General features: G+C 31.2%; 1 protein-coding gene across 3 annotated transcripts; it reads left to right on the top strand.

Annotated features, from left to right (window-relative positions):
• The first annotated feature begins 1789 nt into the window (after positions 1 to 1789).
• LOC124543192 (L-lactate dehydrogenase) lies at positions 1790 to 16866 on the top strand. 3 transcript variants are annotated; one of them, XM_047121294.1, is made up of 7 exons: positions 1790 to 2081; positions 5529 to 5656; positions 9568 to 9685; positions 12301 to 12425; positions 15046 to 15268; positions 15714 to 15955; positions 16540 to 16866. In XM_047121294.1, the coding sequence occupies exons 2-7, from the start codon at positions 5534 to 5536 to the stop codon at positions 16702 to 16704; spliced, it is 996 nt and encodes a 331-aa protein (XP_046977250.1). In that variant the 5' UTR covers positions 1790 to 2081; positions 5529 to 5533; the 3' UTR covers positions 16705 to 16866. The 3 variants fall into 3 exon arrangements, with proteins under 3 accessions (XP_046977250.1, XP_046977249.1, XP_046977248.1); XM_047121293.1 differs by lacking the exon at positions 1790 to 2081 and adding an exon at positions 4034 to 4199; XM_047121292.1 differs by lacking the exon at positions 1790 to 2081 and adding an exon at positions 4494 to 4579.
• The last annotated feature ends 8433 nt before the right edge of the window (positions 16867 to 25299 follow it).

Below are 25299 nucleotides of genomic sequence, written 5' to 3'. Positions count from 1 at the left end.
AATTCAACCAGTGACTTGACTCTTTAGATGATAACTCTAAAAGCCTGGCACGATCTTGGGCACTTATTTATTAATTTGTATTTATATTTTTAATTATGTATTTGCCATAATCTTTTTTATATACTGTTTCATCATCATCATCCTTCTGCCTTTATACCAATTTTATTTGGGGTCGTCGCAGCAAGTTTTCTCCTTGCATACTTCTGTGTCAGACGTCATCTCACAAGTAACATTTTTTCTAACCATATCGTCTTTCACACAATCCATCCATCGTTTCCTCGGTCGTCCTCTACCTCTATATCCATCCACATCCATGCTCTTTCTATACACTACTTATATTTACGAATATTTGTCACATATTAGGTATCGATATGAATATTTATAACTTGTAAAATGATATTAAATGCCACGTGAACATTTTAGTTGCAATTCTTTTTCTTATTTGAGCACCTCTATGCAACAAAGTGAAATTCTATAATTTAAACGGACATGTGTGTCGCCTGTAATGGCCTTAACGAATATGACCTATTGTGGTTAATGAGCTGGTGGCTCACCTGATGGAAAGTGATTACTACCGCCCATGAACAACGGGGAGCTTACAGGTGCGTTGTCGGCCGAAAAGGGTAGGCTCTTATCTTGAAAGTTTCCAAGTCAAGGTGGCGAAAGGTGGTTCCGCGAAGTGGTAAGCAAGGCAGGAAAAAGAATTTATATGAGAATATACAGACTTAGAGGTACTGTGACAAACATGAATCGGAGGTGACTAACCATTTTATGAATGTGATCGTTTATTATTTTTTTATGATAAAAATGATGTTTACTTCATATCTTTAAAAAATATATCATATTGTCTAAAGCCTGTCTCATTTCAATTTATCGAGCATTTATGTCAACGACCTGAAAATACAAGAAATAATATTACCGATATTTGTCGGTGAAAAAAAAACAGGCACACCGATGAACCAGTTTCGGTCTTTGAATTCTCGACGCAAAGTTGCAGGAGATATTATTGTGCATAAATGTTATCTAACTATTATTGTACATAACATCAGGTACAATCAGGGCTTATTTTTCTGCTGAAAGTAGTGACTAGATTGTTTTTTAAATTGCCTGGTATATATACCGAAATTAAAAGACAACACATACAATGCCATCAATAGTGCTGAGTGCTGTCTTTAAGTTCTCCTATCATATCTCTATCTCTATAAATGTGCAAAACCTATTTACAAACCTATTTACAAGGCACTCAAAATTTGTCTGGAACAAATTTTGAGTGCCTTGGACAATGTTCTTACCGCTTTACGGTTCTGATGTCGTCTGCGTGAATGATGAAATGAAAACGAAATGATGAGTAATCAAATTAAATGACGTCATGAAATAGTAAGAATTGTAACAGAAGTCATTCATATTTTATAGAACTACATGCAAGAAGACAATTAAATGTAACCTGTGTCTGTCTTAAAGACAAGAGCGTTAAAAAATGGAAAAAAATATATCGTTGACAGTATGCACAATAAAGTAACCGGATGACAAGATCTGGTCGGCGAAAAAAAATGGTCGGTCCTAAATAAATAATAAAGGGCAAGTGAATGATTTTGGTGAATTATTACATTATTTGGTACACCAATCAGAATTTCGGCGTAACATTTCTCACATTTCCACGAACCTGAACCCTATTACGACGCTGTAAGACTCATATCTTTTAAAAGCTCGTTATCCGTTATCGACCCTTATCGGTTATCGATAACAGTTCTGATTCATTAAAACCACACAATGCTAGTGAAGTAACTGCACTTGTAATATCTAATAAAGTATTTAATGCCGGCTCATTGAATTAAACGCGGCGAAATTTCATAGTATCGTCCTGTATCAAATAGAATCTTGCATGCTAGAATAGGTTTTATAGCATCGTCTGTGGGTGTGTTTTTGCTTGAGCGGCTACAGTCATGCGCGATGGCGTGGCTTCTAAAACGAATTGTTGAAGGTCACCTTGAGTAAGCGTCTGACTCGAGTCTCAACCGCCTCGCCATACAACCACCGTTGGTCGTCTCTACGTGACCTGTACCACGACCTAAGATATATCTGTGAGTAACCACGTATTCCTTTCACTGACGTATGAATCTATATTGTTCCATTTTTAAATGTGTTTAATTTAATTTTTTTTTTTAAATCTGAGCAAGCAATGAGCCTGAATGAAAGTTAGTAAAAGTTTCTTATAAAGTTAGCGAAGTTTTTATATGTGCCTCTTTCGACGTTTTTGTATTATTTGTGTTTATTTTTATAAGTTTTTCTATATTTCGTTGCGTTTAATTTTCGATTATAAGATTATAGTGGTGACCTTCGCCGTTCGTGTCAATGTACGGATGATAGTTTATTTGTTTTACAGCATTTACTATTTTAAAAAGTTTTATCTATAATTTTATTTTTTTCACAAATATTTGCACGTGTTAAATTATTATATTATACTATAATTATAATGATATTTGTATTGCGATATTTATAGACTTAAGAATTTCTCATATAACGCGAATAAAATGTATTGTAATAATTATTAAAAGTAATAAATACTGTTCTCAGGTAAAGATAGATTTCAAAATTTCGTCTGATCGTATTTATTTAATTCTTGACCTTGCTAGTTCACGTGATCTTGACAATGACCTTTAGTACGCGGATGACTTTTCCCAATTTAATTTTAAACGAATCAAATTAATTAGTCAATGTAAAGAAATTTATGCAATCTCATTTTGTGTGATTTGTATAAAACAGCTGCAAATTTATGTCTGGATGAAAATAAAAACACTCAAAGTTTTATTCGTGGTAAGGATACGACGTTAAAATTTTAACGTACTTATTTTTGGATTTGATTTCAATACGAGACAATAATTATACGTTCTATATTTTATAATATCCAAAGAAAACATAAATAAGCATGTGACCTTATTGTACTAATCTGTAATTCTATATTAATTAGAAATACTAAAGTATCTCAGTTGACTAAACTGAGTTTGATGATTTGGTACTTAATCTACTTTTTAACGCCTGACGACTAATCCCAAAAAGGCGAGCGAAGCCGCTGATGAAAACTAGTTCCAAACAAACATCAGTACAGCTAGGTGAAGGTCACAGGCTTGGACCTTAAACTCGTAAGTTTAAGGTCCATGCCTGTGACCTTAAACCCGCTCCTAGTTAAAATAGTGTCGATTACTACATGTAACAATTAATAATATAATTTTGCTAAATATAAAAATTGATGATATATTCTACAACCAAATAGTAATATTATGAATTGTATGTATTTTAGGGCGGGTGAGTGAGTTAGTGTAACTAAAGGCACAAGGGACATAAGTCATAACATCTTCGTTTCTGAAGTTGACACCGCATTAACGATGTTAGGATTAAAATTTAGTGCAGCGTTCTTTTTTGCAATAGGTGGAAGGTAATATATCTGGTAAGCCATCACTGCCCATAGATGTTATTTCGGTGAGAAATAATAACCATTCTCCCCTTGGCAAATCATAAAAATCTGCTTTGCGATTATAAACACTTGTATTCTATTATAGCTATACATCTGACAATTGCAAAATAACGTATTATTAATGTAATAACGTAAATTGGTATGTAAATTTAAAAAAATCCAGTTTCCAAGTTTAAATTTAAAAAATATTACCATTATACATTCCATTTACGAACATATTTTTTACATGTTACGCGCTAAAAGTAAAACTAGGTCAGAAGGTAATTTTATTAAAAAGAAAAGAAGGTATCTTAAAAAAGTTATTATATGGTATATCATATTAAAAAATATTGTGTAACAAATTTATTACGACATTATTTCAGTATGTATACATATGAGTGGTTTGAAATGAATAATTACTGCATTGTTATTTGCCAAGCAACGTACGTGCATTGGAACATGTATTTCCGAATCCATTCGATCAACCGTTCGTTCTCGCAGATTAAATTTGGAACCCATCCCCACTATAACACATGGCCGGTCACTTCACCCTATATTTTCGCGCGCTCACTGCCATTCGGTCATCACAGTTCTTTGGTTATATATTCGGTTACTAAAACAGTTAGTAATTAGTTGCATTGCTGACATCAACGGCGTAACTACAATATTGTATTACTAGCGTGACAATTCTTGTATTTCTACGAAACAATGCCGGGGAATAAAGCCAACGGAATGAATGGGACTCCACGTGAGATATACCTTTATTATTTTTAATAACACTTAAATAAAATTATATTTACTATACATGCTTGCGAAATAATTTGCTGTTTTGTTTTTTTTTTTTTATTATGGTAAAGATCCTAGTATATAGATACTAACCACAATTTTTTACCGGCTCGATAGTAGGAGGAAGATTGCTAGTAAATATTCACCTAGTATTTTATAATGGTAATCTTCTATGAGTTACCTGTTATGATCGCTTATATTTGCGAGTCATTTTTGTCATATCATATTTACTATGAGTAGTGTGTTTACAGTGTTCAGTGATTATTATAGTGAATATGTTTCCTGTATTAAGAGGGTTCAGTGTAAAATTATTATTTAGTAATAGACATTATAGAGTAACAGGTACCTTTAATATTTATTTCGAGTAGTTTGATGAATATTGTCAAATTTATTATAGTATAATGTTTTTGCTCAGCGTTAATCAAACTAATGATTGTTTTATAATAAAACACTAAATGACATACATACATTTATCATAATATAATCAAATGTTATGTCAAATAGATAGTTATTAGCGTGATATTGTAACAAACATAAAAACTATAAATATTTTTATTATTTGATATAAAATTAAAAATTTGCTTTGCGTAGTTTATTGTGATTATTAAAATGTTTTTTATTTTTTTTTATAATAATAGTGTAAAATAAATAATTGAATTTTTGTAAATGTCCATTTATATATGGAGGCTACGGTAGAATTATGATGCAATTCAATTGAAATAAAAGAAAATAGTTAGTTAATTAGTTTCACCTTTTTTAAAATATTTTATTTTATGTTATAATGTTGGTGTTTTGTACAATAATTTGTTCATAATGTGTATTTATGAGCAAATACTTAATTGATTAGTCAGTCACTTACGTATCATAATTGTTTCAAAAGCTCTGATTTCGGACCTTTTCGCCCTTTACGTGAAACTTTAAACTTTGACACAATATGCAGTTTTCCTCCACAAATTTTGAACCACTCAATTATAATTACAAATAAGCATATGAAATGTTTTAGTCCTGTCCGGATATGAACTCGCTTCTTCGTGAAAGATTTTTATTTTATTATTTCATTTATAAATGGTCGTCTAAAGCATAAAATTTCTTGATTTAGGAATGTCTGCAGCAATTGAAGCGCTTCCTTGAAAAGTAAAATCCAGTTTTTTTACTCTACATAAATCATATTTTACCTGAATACCTATGGGTTGTCACTGTCATAGAATATAACCAATTTCTTGCACCATTAACACACAAATGGACTTAGTATACTTCTATTGTGAGTACTAATTCTTTTTTATTTCTCTAGGTAAAATGGCTACTCTAGAGCAGTTATTCCAGCCAGTGCAGCCGAGGATCGATGACACCGGCAATAAGGTCACTGTTGTCGGTACCGGCCAAGTTGGAATGGCCGCCGTCTTCTCTATGCTGACACAGGTAAAATATACATTTGATATATCATTTTATTATTACATCTTACTCATCGCTACATATTATAAAACAAAGTCAACCGGCTGTGTCCATCTGTCTGTATGTTCGTGATAAACTCCAAAACTACTGAGCGGATTTTCATGCGGATTTCACTAATGGGCAGAGTGATTCACGAGGAAAATTTAGGTATATTATTAAGGTTTTTTGTAAATACATTGAAATATAAAGACAATTGTTAAACATGTCGGTAAATAGAAACAAAAATATGTAAATAAAAGGGTATTAAAGTAGAAAAAAAACTTATGTCCACACGTGTGAAGTCAGGACGGGCCGCTAGTATTATATATTTTAAGTTGTGTTCGTTACTTATATATTTGACAGGATTCTGATTACGGGAAGGACATAAGTATCGTTGAACAAATGAAATGTCCCAAAATTGTAACTCCTGAAGTACTGCTGTCAAATCACATACTCTTATTATTTAAAATGTTATAGCTCAAGGAAATATAAGATTTACAATTCCCCAATATATCGCATTCGATATGATATACATATCTTCATAATTTTATATGTTATATATAACATTAATCGATATAATTTTCATATCGTTGATAACTTATATGGTAGCAAAATTAGATATTTGTATCTAGAGGAAGAAATACTGTAACAAGAAACTTTAGATAATTTGCTCTACAATAATTTGGAACCCCAAACATTTTACATTACTCACTAAAAGCTATTACTAAATTACAGATAAAATATTTTTTAGTTAAAATATTATATGTTTCCAAATTAATAAAAATAATATAATGAAGGCCCTACATCTAAGTCGTTAGGAATAATGCAATATAGACGGATAAGGATCCAAGACCCAATGAATCAGCTAGAGGGACTAAATTATGAGACGGTCGTCGTTATCAAATATCACGTGAAAGTTACAAAAGCACGTGCATATCATGTGCAGTGGCTGCAATATGACGACATACGAAAAACTTCATATTTTAAATAGCGAAGACACGTTGGTCATTCGTGAAGAACCAGTCACCATCACTAACATTCTGGATTACAATTTATCATAGAGGTGACCCAATTTGGACAAACTGGCTGAGTATCAATCAGATCAGCTAAGTCTAGAGTTCCTCGCAGACTTATGATAACTCATCAAAGTATTCAAATAATTCTGCCTGATAACGTTTAATAGGCTATTTGACAATGCATGAAATAAATTGTGAATTATTGTAATCAGTGTATATTATGAGTTTAAAAATGGTTATTTGCTAACGAAACTTGAAAATGATACTTAATTTATTCAAAAATCAATAAATAAAAATGCATTTTTTCAAACGTTTGTCACGTGACACTAAACGCTCCTGATTGGCCGGGCTTATGATTAAGTCACTTTCTTGTAAACTTTGCTTTTCTACTATATGTACCACAGATTAAAATACAGCAAAGTGACGTCACCGACCCCATTGCAGCGCCATATTGTCCAAGTAGCGTTTTCGCGCGTTATATAAATATGGAATTTTTAAGATGATATTTTTCGGCAAATATGTACTAGAAATAAAGAAATCAACTTTTACTGGGTTCCTTAACCTCTACTAAATAATATAAAATGGATTTTAAAAACCAGTCAAATAGCCTATTGATGCAAATTATAATTAAGATATAACAACGTCACTTGTGGAAATACAAATAATATTAACAACAAAAAATACAGACTGATAAAGTTACCTTTCATTCAAAACTTAAATAATACTTCTTTGTATAAATTACAAAAGAAAAACAGATTCACCGCGAAACATTATTAAAATAATAATGAGCTACTAAAACAAACGTATCTAAACAATTATATATTAAAGAAAAAGGTTAGTCGAGAATACGCTTATTTTGTTCTTAATTTGACATGAATTAACTTTAAGAAATATTGTAAAAAGTATATCTAAACTGTAATTTTTTCTAATGTAAACCTTTCCTGTGAGATTAACTTAATAGTTGTGAAAAAGGCTTAGAAACCAATGTTTAGTTCCGAAGGAATTAGCGTGACGCGAAAATCGTCTTTATATTTATAGCACTTTGATATATGTTTGCTAAATAAACCTTAAATTCTTACGCCATATTTCCACTACTAGCATCATATTTACCGTCTCACTCACTCACACGTAACATTGACCGCAGATTGTGCAATTACAAATAGTCCTGGGAAGGAGTACTATTGCATATAAATTTCGTCATAAGTTAGAAAAAGTTGTGTTTAATACAATTATGTGGGTTTACCTTTCGACGTAGCAGAGTTCTGATGAAATATTTTCAGCGTCGTTGTAATATCGGCTTTTTGACTAATTGATTATAAGATTTTAATCGTAAACACATCCTAGGTTCATATATTATTTAAGAGGAAATATAACATAGTGTCCTATAAAATTATCCTATTTTAATAATATTGCATGACGAAATTGTTATTCAAGTCATTCATTGTATCATAGGTTAGTCCCCATTGTTGAATAGCTATTATTGTATAGTAAAACTTATAACACTAATTAAATTCTTTACCTTATGTTTTGTACTATTTCGTAATATGAAATCATTATTGGAATTATTTGCCATTATTAATTATTAATATATATTACATATACGATAGGATAGTTTTTAATTTATATTCTGATATGTAATGAAATTATAGATATTCTTAATGTAGGTAGACCACAAAGCTGTAAATTATTTACTATTTTAAAGGTGTTGAATTTTTTCGCGGCTTTTCCTGATCTATAATAAAAATTTTCTCAAATTAAAATTTTCTTTGTTCTTTATTCTGATAGACATATTTTGATCTGGAAAAATTAACTTTATTAGTAATATCATTACGGTTCAATTCAGTTTATGACGCAAGATATAGTTTCGACATTTTTATTTTACGTTACGCGCTATAATTGCTCGGTTGTGGCTAACTGCTGAATACGATCACCGTTTTCACATTAAACATTTAAATGTTGCTTTGTGTATCTTTTTTGTGGTCTTAGCTTTTACTTGTCTATTTGGTATTTTAGTTCGGTTGTCAAATCTATACATAAAATAAGTTTGTAATATTAAAATAACCCTTTTTTACTCAATGCTTATGTAGGTATGTACACTAAAATATCAATTTTTCCAATTTTTGTTTGACTAATATCTGGACCGATTTTAACGGGACTTTCACAGGCAGATAGCTGATATAATAAGGAGTAACTTTAGTACAATCATTTTTTTTTAATTCAAACGCGTACAAGGTAGCGGGCTCTACTAGTATAAAATATAATCGAAGTGCATTGTTATTATATACACATCTTGGTTGAATACTTTGAAGTGCTTGTTTAAAAATAAACCGCGAGTCAAAAGTCGACGGCCGGTGTTACGAAAATAAAAAAATTAGGTTGAGCGTCGACAATAAAAGCAATTTAAATCTGTATCATTGCAACCGTGAACCTCGCTGTCAAACTCTTCTCATCCTAATGGGAAATTCCTGATTATCTTCTTCGGGAATTTTGCACAGGCACACACAAGCGATCGTTCAATTTCACGTTCATAATCTATTACGCTTACTGAGAAGAGAAGAGGGGACTTCTGTAAAAAGGTTGCCATAATTTTCAGTAGCACTGGGAATTTCTGAACATATAAAAGTATTAATCATTTTCGCCCCAGTCTGACCCCGGGTCATATAGATAACCCAAACATCTTTACGACCTGATCAGAAAAGAAATATAGTCTGTAATTGAAGAGCCTAGCCAGTAAAGTCCGTTCTCAAAATTACCATTAGTATTATAATCAAATCAATTTTATTTTGGTCAAACGTAACAACATAATATTTCGGAGTGAAGTCCTTTAATAATATGAAATTTTTTTTGGAAATCTTTAATTACTATTTTTATATGATGATACAGGGTGTAACAAATAACATCGCTTTGGTTGACGTCATGGAAGACAAGTTGAAGGGCGAGATGATGGATCTCCAGCATGGCTCCGCCTTTATGAAGAATGCAAGAATCCAGGCCAGCACTGGTAAGATACTTATCCCTAATTCACGTCAACTCCCTTTTATGAAAATAAGATAGATAAGAAGTTTAAGAGAGCACGCTCCCTAATTCCACAATGATATTCCTAAACTCTTGGAAAATAATAGTTATCCCTAAAAATCTCGATAAATCACTGCGTATCGTAAATCCAAATTATTGTCTAACGAGACGCTTGTGCCTGTAACAGTAATTACCTCACAATTTATTTAAGATATTTTTCTTTTACATTAGTTGCCGACTTTTGTGAATTCGAATCGCCCTAAAATTGTTTTTAAAAAAGTTTATGTAACAACTATTTCAAATGTCAAAAGGATTGTATAAAACATTGGAATTCGCATTGTAAGAATACTTTAGATTGATCATAATATTATTTCTAAACTTTTCAACACTCGAGGTTATAGGATTTTTTATTATTGGTTAAGGTTAAATGATACTGATCCATAGCTATCAGTTCTACCAGTCAATTTTCTCATTATGTCCTCGCTGATCTGAACTTAATTAATTTTAGTCAACCCTACAAATTTACCAGATTATTTGAAAAAATAAAGTCAAAGTTAAAGTCTAGGCAAAATTCTGTTAAACATAGAATATTAATATTATTTCAAATTTAAAATGATCCAATGTAAAGATCTGACTTTAGCATTCCTTGATGCATCTTTACAATTTGGTCACTATTTATTTTTTGTACCCTTTTTTATATACATATTTAGAATAGGCGTTTGTCTTCCATCTCACCTGATGGAAAGTGTAGATAAAGACAAAGATGGTACACGCCCATCCAAACCTGATCCCTCTACTCTTAAAGGCTCCGGTAAAAGCTAAAGTTCAACTTATCAGGATAAATAGACGCAGGTAGGTCGTTCCAAATCTTAGCGACTCTCACCAAAAACGATATGTCAAATCGTTTACTTTTGTAACGGCCTAGTGGCTCAATTGGTGTTAACATTATTGTCATAAATATAATTCGTGGCAAAGATTACCGTCTAAAAATTTAACTGAAATACTTTACCGTATTGCAAACTAAAAGTTACCAAATTATTTTTATAATAATGCTCAATACAAGTATTTGTCTCTACAAGAAAGTAAAATGGTTAATTTTGATATAATAAAATAATATAATAAAAAATTGGCTATCTATTTCTTATAAAAATTTTGATCTCATAAGACTATCATAAGTCAATAAAAAATATTTATTAATAATTATATTCAATTTGGTTTTTTTATCAACAATTATTATTACAGCTTAAATGTAATATATAACATTAATATAATAAATTGAAAGATCAAAAAAATTTCTTTTTGTGTTTACATGAAATAATTTAGTATAATTCTTCGATTGTTACAGCTTCACAGTTCCACTTCTCCCATTTATAGTAACTAAATAGTAGAAGTACCATTATTTCTTTCTAGGATATTATTCATTACTTATTAATAATAATATGCCCCAGTCATATTATAATAAGGTATTGTCCTGTCCACAAATAACTAACCAAAACACTCATTGTTTTCTTCTATGTATCACTATTACTATAGTTATATTAACTTCTTGAAATGTTTTCAACATCTAAGCAATAAGCACGTGGTGATACCTTGGTCAAGTCAGTTTCCTTAGCTTTTCAATTATTCTTAGTAGCTACTAAGCAAGTTTTGAATATAAGCCTTTTATAGATTATAAAAGGTAATAAGTCGTCGTTGAATTTCACGCACAATACTTATATTATTGTAAATAAAGAAACAACTCATCGAAATAAATAATGTAATATTTTTTTATTTTCTGGTTTTATCCGGATAGCGGCGGATAACCCGTTTAATCAATCTCGTTAAATGACGATACAAAGAATTATCGCATTAATGCCGACTTGTATAAAGTTTTATTTTAATTGGCTTCAAATCAACCAAATCATAAATTGTATATATTTTTTATAATGTTTTAATTGTGGACGATAAGAAAATATCACTAATATAAATAAAGAGATAAATGTACGTTTGTTTTGCTATAAAGACAAAACGTTTACATTACAAGATTGTATACATCTGTATTCAAAAAAAGGAAGTTTTTTGTGTTTCCTGAATGAAAAAAGCTACTACAACAATATAATATAAGAAACATATGTCAGAACATGCAGTGCGTATCTGAGAAGGTTTTCGTTCGTAACAATAACTTAAATAAAAGGGAAGAAATACTAACTACTAGTTAGTCTAGTCCATTCCAGTCCAACTACTAACTACTAAATTTAGTCCATTATTTGATTTCAGCTAGGGATTATGAAATATGATTATACAAAAATATATCTGTACTAGGTTCAATTAAATAAATTCATTACAAAATTGGAAAAAATAAATAAATTGAACCTTATTTTTGATCTAGTAAGGTCGAAACTGAACTAGTCAGATATATACGTTGTATATCCATGTACGAATATTTTTAGTATATACATGTAAGAAAAAAAACGGACTCAAAGTTATGTATATATGTCTGTCTGTCTATCTGACACACAGACCGCCCCTGAATAAGTGAACTTAGAGTCAGAGTCTTAGTAATCAGATTCAAATAGGATTTAAAATATAACATAATTTGTATACGAATTAATTGTTTTTCAGATTACGCAATTACAGCTGGCTCGAAGATTTGCGTAGTGACGGCTGGTGTCCGTCAAAGGGAAGGCGAATCGAGATTGGATCTAGTGCAGAGAAACACAGATGTGCTCAAGATAATCATACCAAAGGTATATATTTACCTCTATATTTTAGAAGGTTTTCAGTATACATCACCTCTTTATACATAGACATTTAATCTTGACTAGAATATTTTTTTATTAATATTTACCTAGTATAAGCCTGATTCTGCCCTTGGTAAGTACACACATATTCAACCTTCAAGTAACAATACATAATATTATAGTCCGGTTTGAAGTGTGAGTGAGCATGAGGCACGGCAGTCAGGCATGTGTATATATATGACACTTCCACGCTTGTTATAAATAATATTTTAAAAAAAGTAAGTTTAGGCTACGTCTTCCAAAAAGACTAGTTTAAAGACCAGCAAAGATCTGCTAATGTTCAGTAAAAATGTTAAATACAAAACGGTAAATGTTTTAAAGTAAAATCTAAAAGAGGCACGGGCAGTTTGACGAATATGGATGGTGGCAAATTAAATAAAAACAAACAGACACAAGAGGTATCACATTTTCATTTCCAAAGTTGTTGATTTGATAGTCGATTTCGATGAGTGGTGATCACATATCAACAGTCAGTGCAAATAATCAAGTATAGGATTTTGGTCTTTAAGCAGTTATGATATGATACAATATTGTTTTGACTAATACTTAGCAATGCAGGCATAATGACATCATGAATTTAATAGGCGACAAAGTAAATTCTGTGTGGGTTAACTAAGTGAATGCAATTGTCCGGAGAGCACGAGACTAGCTTTGCCCCGCATATTCATTCGTCTTTGTTACGACAAAAGAATAAACTTACTTTTACATTTATTTATATTATATAGCCTTATTAAGATTAGCGCATGCAAAGTCGCGGTATCCAAAAAAGCGTGCATTAATAATTTTACAAGTGTGATATAACCGCTTATAACACATAATTTGATAAGTTTTATTGCAGTTTTAAATATTGTTAAGTTATCGTAAACTAGGTGTCAATTGATAACATTTACTTATCTCAAAATTATATTACAAAATAATTTCATTCAGAATAAAAAAAAAAAATATAGCTTCAATTTATTTTTTGTTAGATAACAATGTTGAGATAAATTTAAATTACACTTTATGTGTATATAACATGTACATACAAAAGATTTTTTTTAAGAATTTCAAATCCTATGAAAGGTGTTTTTTATTTCATTTCTTTTTATTTATTTATTTGGGAAACAAACAATTATAATTACACTTAATAGTAAAAAACAAATATAAGAAAAAACATAAATCAAACAAGTTTCCACTTAAAATTAACACAAACAAATGACATATTATATTAAAAATAAAAACAAAAACAGAAAGCACAGAATGCAAGTGAAACTGCTATAATTCAACTATATGACGTAAACTAATTTTAAATTCGCTAATTTTTGAGTTAAATATATCTAATTCTGTACAATGTTTGTTATAACATTTACATGCACGTAACGAGAACATATTCTTTGAATAGTCACAGTTACAAAGGGGTACAAAAAATAAAGTTTGATTTGATATTTAAAAAGTATATCATTAAAGAGACTCTTAGAATCAACAATGTTATGAACAATTTTATATAAAAATATTTGGTCTCTTATACTTCTACGCATATTTAATGGAATGATACCCGAGATATCATTATTGTCAGTATTATCAGAAAGGCCACCTCTAAATCGCAAATGTTTCAAAAATTTTGACTGATTTTTTTCTATTTTATACTGAAACTGATGAAACCTTTTTTAAATGAAATTTTATATATCGAATTATTAGTTCTCCATAACCGGCCAGTAACTTCTGTCTGGTCTCTAAAATTAATTATTTATTCAATTGCAATAATTTATTAAATATCAAGCCAGAATTTTCTTTAACTTTCTGCACATCTACGACTGGAGCTCTTCAAAATGAGACCATAAGCGATCTTCTACATGTAGTTATCATTCCATAATACACAACGGGCAAAAATCAGCTTACGCTATTATACAAAAATGACACAGAAAATACAGAATTGTGAATACATTTTGAATAAGGCTGTATTATCTATGTGGTCTCTATACATAATGTTCCCAAATACGGCGCCCAATCAGGTACTGCGATAATGACTTACGAATACTTTTTCAACACGATGCAAAAAGTCATAGAGACTTCACGTCGATATTGTAGGTTAAATTCCAGATAAGCACCTCTAAATTTTTCATAGTCTTATCATCATCATAATCATCCTCCTGCCCTTTTCCCAATTTAATTTTGGGGTCGGCGCAGCATGTCTTCTCCTTCCATACTTCTCTGTCAGACGTCATGTCACAAGTAACATTATTTCTAACCATATCGTCTTCCATCGTTTTCTTGGTCGTCCTCTACATTTAAATTTCTCATAGTCTTAATCTTGTATTTATAATTTTCATTTCATCTCATCTCTTGCTCGCGCAGTTCTGGGGCTAGCTCCTTGACCTAGGCTATAGTTCCACCGTGCAAAGCTCCACCGAGATATGAACGGAGTACAGAACGGGGTGTCCCGCAAATTTCTTATATCGACACAAACACCAGCCTTTCCGATCCATGCAACCCCTATATAATCCGATCGCTTGAAAAGACCGGGTATCTTACTGAAAGTTTCCTCTCCGTGAAGAAACTATAAAAAAACCTTTCGCTATTCTTTCAGCTCGTCAAATACAGTCCGGACGCAGTATTCGTAATTGCCAGCAATCCAGTCGACATTCTAACATATGTGACCTGGAAGATCAGCGGGTTACCCAAACACCGTGTTATTGGATCCGGAACGAATCTAGATTCTGCTAGATTCCGCTATCTCCTATCAGAGAAGCTATCCGTTGCCGCCACATCCTGCCACGGATACATCATTGGTGAACATGGGGACAGCAGTGGTGAGAATAATAATCTTATAAACGTCGTAGAATATTACCCATTAAATTGTTTGTATCTTACTCATTATAAATAGACCGTTAACCTTATAAATAGAACTATAGTATTATAAATAGTTATAGTGAAACAAATCCTTATCGCTGAGAATTGCTGATAACCGCAAAACCAACAGAAGCTTTGTGAATAGGGCTGTCAGATAAATTGTTCTATTACATTAAAAACAAAAGAAATTTTACTATAAGAAATTTCACGTTCGTATCCGATTAAATATTTAACATGCTTAAATACATTTTTTTAAACTGGCAACCCTTAGTGGCGAGAGTATATTAATACTTAGTTTTTAAATATATTCAAAAGTAAACAATACATAAAAAGTAATCACTTTCTTAAGCTTCATGATTGTCATAAAAAAATTGTCCGTCAAATTAATACATAGAAAACTTACAGTGCCAGTTTGGTCTGGCGTGAACGTGGCTGGAGTGCGTCTAAGCGATTTGAATGTCAAGATCGGTACCGATGGAGACCCGGAGAACTGGCAGGAACTGCACGAGATGGTGGTGAAGAGTGCTTACGAAGTTATCAAACTGAAGGGCTACACGTCCTGGGCCATCGGACTGTCGCTATCGCAGCTCGCAAGAGCCATCTTGACAAACGCCAATAGTGTTCACGCTGTGTCTACTTATCTCAAGGTATTCTACACTAAAATTAGTTTCATTACTTTTAAAAAAAATTAGGTATATTTGAGGAAGATTAGTATAAGTTTTGAGTTAACTAATCTAGACTTAAATATCGATTGTACTGATACTATAATAGGTTTGTTTCTCAAAACTATAATAATAATTAGCCTTTTTGATTTAACTTGGATACCATAAGTAAAACTCAAATTTTCTCTATATATGGCGATCTTATATTTTACGTAATACATTACACAAAAAATAAAAAACTCCATGATATCAATTTGAAGGATATCTATATAGAGTTCGAAATTAACTATATTAAAAAACAAAAAAAAAAACTATTTATTTATTAAGTTGTAGTAACTTTACGAGCGAGTTCTTGTTTTCGATTGAAATAAGTCTTATACGTATATAATGTCCTAATTGTTTTTTTTTATTATTTTTTCTATTGTATTGCTATTCATATTCCATTTATTTCAAGCTGAAACTTCTAAAACGATTTAGATGTATTTTATTTTACTTAACAACATTTCAGCTCATGTTTGGGAAAATGTGTTCAATAATATTTTGTAACCATAAAAATTATTTATCTATAGGGCGAGCACGGAATCGAAGAGGACGTGTTCCTGTCCCTCCCCTGTGTGCTGGGCAGTAATGGAGTATATGACGTCATTCGCCAACCCCTCACGGAGAAGGAACTGGGGCAACTGCGCAAATCAGCCAAGTTGATGGCACAAGTACAGGCCGGAATTCAGTTTTAATTTTAATTTAATATAGCCGGAAATTGGGAGATTACAATAACAATCACGACTTAATTATCTTATAACGGAATTTATTGAAATAATGTCACGCGAGTGACGCATAGAAACTGTCAAACCAGAAATCCAAAATTATAATTTCGGTGAAATCATAAAACGATCGCCAACATTTTTGAAAATAGAAACTATTCTTATATTGCAATCGCAAATAGATTTTTTTTTTTTTGACATTTGAAGACTAAAGAAGCCATATATTTAATATAAATATTAATGTAGTCATTTTAAAAATGTTTACGCTTCATATCAAGATTTGATGTGCACCAATGATATTCTAATAAACAGATATGTTATATCCATAATAAACAACTGAAAAAAGTGTGCCGCGCCGGGGACCGTTTATTTTTACATTTCGTTGAAAGTAAATAGGATAGCTTGATAAAAACAATAAGTAAAAGGGATAACTAGATGTTTTAATTACGCAAAACGTGTTACTACGTAATTATGATGTATTATAACGTATTACTACGTAAAACGACTAAAGGCAAACGTCCCAATTAGGACGGTTTTTAGTCTTCACTTTTTGCGCGTAATAACATATCTGTTTACTACAACATCATTGATGTGCACGTAGTTGTAGTTGAATAATTTATTACGAGTCGCTTGTTGAATCGATGTCTATTTATCAAATTTATCTTTAAATATCTTCACTATGCAAAATTTATATATGTCATGAAAAATCCTAACCAGATTTTTAAACAAGGCACAGTTTTACGCACTAATATATATATAGAACAAACTTTTTTAAAATCGACACGAATTGATTTATATTTTTTTTTCATTTGTTTTTTTACATAGATTTATTATGAATACGATAGGAATAGGATTGGATGTCAAATCATAACGGTCCATTAATGAATATTATATAGCGGATACATACGCAATGATTTATGCATCTCTTTCTAACATTAGTCATTTGTAACACGAAGGAAGAAGACGATTTTTGCGAGTATTTATTAAATTTAATTATTATTTTTTATATTTAAGTATTAATGACTGTTAAATAATAAGCCACGGTGTTTGACTGAGATATAACACGAATTATGTTAATTTTTTAGAATGAAACGAACGTTACTATGGCAGCAACTGTAACTGTTTAGTATTCAAAAGGTCGTATGTGAAAATTGTCTGTTTCAAAAAGAACTTATTTCATATGCCGTTTCTATAGTAACAAACGAATATAGTGCCTTTGAACATTCATAAAAACATGTCTGTGACATACGACTTTTAGACGCAGCTATTTTTGATCATTATACTTGTATAGTACGACACAACTTAGATGTAGCATCGGCAAATTCAATAAAACCGATTACTGCCGATTCACATACAAATAGAAACAGATCCATATCGCGCCATTCGACGCTATTCGTTTCTATAGATACTCACGTAAATTAACGAATATATTAGGTCATATGATATTACAAGTTATTACGTTTGTGTAAAGATCAAATTCACATAGCAAATATATATTGATAACTTGGAAGAGCGTACTTTATTCAGATGTGTATAGTTACTAAATATAAGTTGTGTCGTATATACATGTGCCTAGATTCCTATTCTAAGGTCAGCCGAAACTGATGAATTTCAAATTAAGTCAGACCATGTCATAACCGTGACACATAAAAAATATCGATAAAGTATCATGACATTTCCCAGTGCCGAATTTATACCTAAGCATTTTATAGTTTTATTATACTAACTTATTTTAAATAAAATAAATTTATATTAATGAATTAATACGTATTTCTTTATTATAATTCTAGAACCTTCGAATTTTGTACGCTACTCTATAAAATTGCATTTATTTTATGGTATTAATAAAAAAAAACGATTTATAAATATATAAATAATTGGAAATAAATGATTGATAATATATTTTTTAATTATATTACAAAATAGTTTTTATATCACAGAAATAATCGTGTGTTTTATTAATCTGTGCTCTTTCGATTTGTGTAATTTTATACGTCTATTGATGCTGTGGACTTTGTATCAAATTTATTTATATTAAATGTTTCGAAGTAGAAATAATTGCTTTTTTATTACATAAATTGATATATTTATAATGTAGCCATATAATAAAAACTTCGTGTTTTAAAATAAAATGTTATTTTTTTAATTTTTATTTTATAATTATCATTAGGAGTAATAATTACGATAACAATCCCTTCAACCAGTACAAGTAAGGTTGACAGGACTATGTTTCTTAAGGATGAGTCCATCCGCATATATTTTGTTATATTTAAGGTTATTAAAAAAATCCATCATAAAAATACATTAGGGCCGTCATCATAAGTAGAAGAGCTGAGAGTTACCGATAAAGAATAAATTTGCCAAAGCATCTGAAAGCCAGGATTGCTCAAAACTTATTATCAGATCGCAATAGTACAATTAACAATATAATCGTAATATACAACTGAATATGAAATAATGTACCCTTGTGTGGTCATATCTTTATAACTGGGATATTGACTACCTTGCCGATACGTCGAAAAAGTGCTTACAAAGTACTTTAAGCCGCCCTTGATCTTGCTCTAGATCTCTTTCCAGTCGTGTCTGATGTAACCCTACCTTTTTTATACTTGTAGATAAATAAAAGTATGAAACTATTTTTAAAATGTGTAAAAAAAAGTAACATAACAGCCTCTGAATTTCCCACTGCTGAGCTAAGCCCTCATCTCCCATTAAGAGGAGAGTTTGGAATATATTCCACCACGCTGTTCCAGTGCGGGTTGGTACAATGCACATGTCGCAGAATTTTGACGAAATTAGACAAATGCAGGTTTCCTCACGATGTTTTCCTTCACCGCCGAATTATAAACACAAATTAAGCACGTATATATCTTGCCTGGTTTTGAACACGAAATCATCGGTTAAGATGGACGCGTTCTTACCACTGGACCATCTCAGCTCTTAAAAGTTTAACTTTACATATTCCGAGGAGAAAAAATTCATTGCCATGAAATCGAAATGAGCCAGTCATTTTGTTGCTTACGATAATTTATTATTTCAACGACTTGGTGGTAGTTCGTTGTAGAACTCCGTCGGGATAGGTACCACCCACTAATCCAATGTTCTATCACTAAACATGAATAATCGGTATATTGTGTTCTGGTTTGAGGGGTCAATTTAACTACACAAGGATCATAATATCTTAGTTCCCATGGTTGATAGTGTATTGTGTATACATGTGGTGGTGGCATTAGTTTGAGGGTCATAAAAAGCAACACCAATATCAGAGCTATCCTTTGAGCCATCTGTAAACATTTTATAAAATGATGATTTTGAAATTTCACGTTCCGATAATAATTTTAAAGCTGCATTACTATACTCACTTTTACTTTTGTCAATTGATGCTAATGAACATTTAATGTGAGTGGATAAATCCACACTGCTAACCCACGTGTCTAGACTAAACATTTCTAGTTAGTTCTAGTCTATTACCTTGATGGATTCTGAGAGCATTGTAATCATTGTGAATCATAAAAAGCAATGGTAATTTTTATATCGCCAGTAAGAATTGGTACACATTTTGGAATATATTTAACAACTTCATAATTTCATTGTCAGCTATAGACTGTCAAGTATAAGTTGGCGTTCCTGTGGCAGCACCGGCTACACCTTTGTCTTGCCACTTTTTTGTTTATTTTACCAATATATCCTTAGAAAATAATTCTCTAAATGTCATTTTTAATAGATTTTGGGTAAGTTTTCTTAATAAGGGTAAATAAAAAAAATAAGATATTAAATGAACAAAAAAAAATTTGTACATGTTTTTACCACACGCCAAATTACACTTGACGCGCTATACAGATTTGCATTTTAAGCAAAATTTGACTTTCAAATAATACCTTTTGATCGGCACTGGCGGAGCGCAAAGCACGTTTTCCATTATATGGATCGGTAGTCTTAACAAAGACCTATGATACTGAAACGCGTCGATTTTTTCCAAATTTTTTTTTACAACTATTATATCGTAAGAAACTGGAATAATCTATTCTGCTGAGAATCAAAGCAAAATACAACCGCCTTAAATGAATATGATCTTCCATAGCCCGATCCTCCTATAATTTTAACAATATTTAATAGATTTAAATTTTTTCCATTTGAAGTAATAAGGATTATTTTATTTAGGTACATGTTTCTTGCTATATTTTAAATCAATTACTATATAGTCACTATAAATATATTTATATCTGTGGCCGATGTTTGGCTGTTTTGATAATCCATAAAATTTATTTCTTTGAAATTAAAATTCCAAAAATGGGAGGAGCTTAATCGGTCATCATAAAGGTATGCCTAGGTAATTGATGTTTGGGGGCTGCTTTTCGCGGATAAGTGTGGCGACACACATTTAACTCTCCTGTTGATCGGTTTGAGAATAGATAGACGTGTTAAGTTGTCAAACATTGTCACTGATATCTTCATTAATTTTCATTTGTGTAACAATATAGTAAACAAATAACTCATCTACATACGAGAAAAGCGGCTACAATCAGCTTTCCGAAATTCGTACTATTCATTTTACAAAGTGTACAAATTAAATTCCATTCTTTAATCCAATTCGTACACTTTTATTTAATGGATTATGTTTTTATACTGTTTTAAGTATTTCATGTTTCGAGTGTTTTATAACATTGTTATATAAAGGTAGTATTTTATTACTTTTATTAACACCCGTTAACACAAGGATGAAGAGGGATAAGTCCAATAAATAAGTTTTGATACACGCCGTCGTCATAGTAATTGCATCAGGTTAGGGATTGATTTGTTTTAAAAATAGAAACCTACACGGGCCAACCAATCCACCATCGTTCTTAACCTGACATATTTTAACCAATGTGATTGTATACAGGTGATGTTTGTAATATCTTGAAGTCATTCTTGTTACAATAATGACGATGGCACCGAGAATAGTAATCATCATGCAATTATCAAAGAACGTTGTCTGTCCTTAATATAAATATATCATATGATCCTTGGCGGCAATCATCAGTCTTGCTAACTTTAATGGGTACAAATTCTCCGTCGAGACCGGGCAGAACAATGTTACTTTTTTAAAACATTTTTGAAAAACCTGATTTGAGAGCATTTCGATTTCCACGCAATTGTATATAATTCACTATGTAATAGAATATCTTGCCCTGTGTGGTCGTCTCTGTAAATCATCACCATGGTCAAGGGTCAGTAAAGAGTTGGAAATGGAATATAAAATAATAATTAGTAAATTGACTCAAACATTCCTACTTGAGTCTAATGAAATTTTGTGTTCTGATTTTGGGTCTAACACCCCCACCCCCCTACTTTCCATCAACTGGGGGAAGCGCGTAATGCGTTTTTCTAGCGAGAAAAAAAAGGAATATCACTTGTTCACGTATTATTTTATTTTCCAGTAGGACAACCAAAACTTCAAAAAAAGAAAAGATTATTTCAAAATTATCTTGGGAACTGTGATATCAGTTAATCGGACTACAGGCTACGAGATAAAGAAGTTAGTCAAGTGCGACATGAGCAGGTGAAATGGTAAAGACAGTTGGTTTGAGATGGAAAAGGTTTCATAATGGAAGATTTAGAAGGAAGGGCCGTACAAATACTATATTATATAATTAGTTATCAACCATATCTTTCCTGTTTACTATTCTTATAGGATAAGTGTTTGCTGAACACTTTTGAATACTTCATTATTTTTATGTGTTAATTGTGTCTTGTACAAATAAACGGAGCTTGATTATTTATTATTATAAAGTTGAGACTGTTCAGCGGGTAGATTGGTGAAATGGGTGATTATTAAATTGAAATTAAATTGTATAAAATTTATTATTATTACTTGTTGATAGGACTCTGTGCTCGTCTGGTTAGGTACCTATTCTATTATTAAATAAAAGTATCTAGTAGTATTCTGGTTTAAGCTGTGAGTGAACCAGTTAAACTAGAGGATCACTGAACTTAATGTCTTAGTTTCCACGGACTTTGGCCTATTGGCAATGTAAGGAATGGTTAAAATTTTTCAGCACAACCGTCTACGTGTGATGGTGACCACATATCAACAAGTGGACCATTTGATCGGTTATCAGAAAAATAATTAATACCATTCATTACAATTATTAAGCAACGAATTACAAAGCTTTATTCAAATAGGTTCATAATTATAAATCGTCATATTACAGTTATGGACTTATTATGTCAATAAATATTTTACCATTTAAATAACAGAGTATATCAAACGTACAATTATATTTATGTTTACCTACTCGTATTCTGCCTGGAAATCCATGAATTCCAAGCCCACGCTTTTTTACCGTTAATATAATTCTGTATTAAGTAAAATGCCTTATTTATTAATGTTTTTTGACATGAGACTAAAATTAATAATAAATCCATAAATCCATGGTAAAAGTAATCGTGGAATCTCATATAGAAACGAACTAGCTAGGCGTCCCAGCTTCCAGTAGTTTTTTCCTACATGTTTAACAGTTTTCGTCCTATTACTATACTTATTTACACAAAAACCTTAATAAATTATATACCTAACCCTTATTTTGTGAATACCTCTGTCTATTAGTGAAAACCGCATGAAAATCCGTTCAGCAGTTTTGGTGTTTCGCCAACATATAGACATACAGACTTTGTTTTGTAATATGTAGTGATACTATGCCTTTTAAGTTAAATCAAACACGGAAAATACGCTACGATAAACTTAGCAATATTTAATGCATCGAAGAGTATGATGGTGTAGAGACTGGGGTTGGTAGGACAAGGGACTAGAGAAGGGCAAAAAGAATCGTATGCCGTTTGACATCAAGGCATCCGAAACGATCTTACTCACAACAAGCCGATAGATAATTATCTGTGGTTCTATAAAAACGTCAACCTTATAATGAAGATACGATTTTGGGTATTATTATACCCATAAAATGTTATTACATTTTCCATAAAAGGTTAATTTTTTTTCATAATCAATAACCAAAATAAACTTGTATTTATAATTACGTAACTAACAATAGATAATTTTGATGAGCAACAATAATTTTTTATATTCTAATCATCCAAAAATGTATTGTAGAACTGTAAATTTTATTTATTAATTAATAAATGAAATACTCATTTTATTGTAATGCAGTTGGATATACATTATTCTATTTTTTATTGATTAATTTGCTTTTACAAAAAATCATAATTATTAATGGATTCGATATCCTATTCAACTTGTAAGTTTTCATTTTTATTTTTATCTTGTTCCGATCTATTTACTCGATTGTCATTCGATATGTTGTTTTATGTCTAATAGTTTAACAGCGAAGCATGTGTAGTATTATTTAGTTCCGCACTTATGTTTCACTTTCGAGAGCTGGCCTGGTGAAGCAGTATTTTTTTATACCAGTATGTTTGAAATCTACTAATACGCAAAAGACAGTTTATAGGTCATCTGATTTAATGATTCTATACAGAAGCTATATGTATATTTTCAAAATATAAACATTACGCTTACCTATTGATTATGAAATTAAACACTACCACCAATCCGAAAAAGAAAATACATTGCTCTGAATCGAACCGGCGAAAGAAATTCACTAGGTTATTTTTTCAGACATTTCAAATACAAAGTTATCTTAGATTCAATCAATAGTTATCACTAGAAAAGGCTTTGGTTCAGGGTAAGCCAATCCACAGTAAAAAAACATAATTTCACCCGTAAAATCAACCCTAACGACATAACGCTCAATGCTTGGATTCTGAGATTTTTCTTTTGCCTGCCTCTTGAGGAAGTTCACTGCATTCTAGAACGTTTATTACGTCATTGTAAAGCAAATTAGTGAGTTTAGCCGGGTTTAACGATTATAAGGGTGACATTAAAAGAAACCTTAGCTGCACATTAAATGCAATGACGGCAAACTAAATAAACGGAACTTGTAACAGCAACAAGTATAATTTCAGCGTTGGAGTAGAAAAAAGAAAGTATATTTTAAATGAAACGTAAATACAAATGAGGTTGATTCTATATTTTAAACTAAGGGTAGCTTATACAATTTAAAATATCTTTAAAACCCCACTATAACAAAATACTTAGGTATATTTTGATTTTGAATTTGGAACGTGCTCCAGTGCTATGGAAAATTCAGACAAAATAAGGACAATTCACTTTCGCGGAAATCAACGAGGCGTTGGACGTTGGACGTTGGACGACGGACATTTGACCAAACATTTGTTAAGATGTTGCACGAAAAGAAATGGAGAATATACTACACGCGCCAACAGTGGATTAAATACTACGGCTCATGCCGTTTGCCGCCATATTTATTTAATCCGAATAGCGCGCCAAAATTATTTATTTCACCGTGTATGCTAAGGTGTTTAAAACTACGCAACGGATTTATATGCGTTTCTTTAATAGCTAGAGTGATTCTAGAGTAAGGCTTATATTTATCATACATAATATATAAGAGAAACACTAATAATTTTATAGGTTTCTAATGTGATGTCGTAAATATACATATTTTTTTGCGCTTACATTGCAAACGCCGCTGAACTCTACGTTATACT

This window comes from Vanessa cardui, chromosome Z (assembly GCF_905220365.1).
Source record: "Vanessa cardui chromosome Z, ilVanCard2.1, whole genome shotgun sequence".
Taxonomy (NCBI): domain Eukaryota; kingdom Metazoa; phylum Arthropoda; class Insecta; order Lepidoptera; family Nymphalidae; genus Vanessa; species Vanessa cardui.
Note: the sequence above shows the minus strand (reverse complement) of the source record. Positions and strands in the feature narration are given on the sequence as shown.

Excerpts from the sequence above, each read along its gene's own strand:
- LOC124543192 (XM_047121292.1), top strand. The coding sequence starts at position 4,513 with ATGTTTCCTGTATTAAGAGGGTTCAGTGTAAAATTATTATTTAGTAAT. Across the intron at positions 4,580-5,528 it reads TAGACATTATAGAGTAACAG|GTAAAATGGCTACTCTAGAG; the intron begins GTACCTTTAATA and ends TTATTTCTCTAG. Across the intron at positions 15,956-16,539 it reads CTGTGTCTACTTATCTCAAG|GGCGAGCACGGAATCGAAGA; the intron begins GTATTCTACACT and ends ATTTATCTATAG.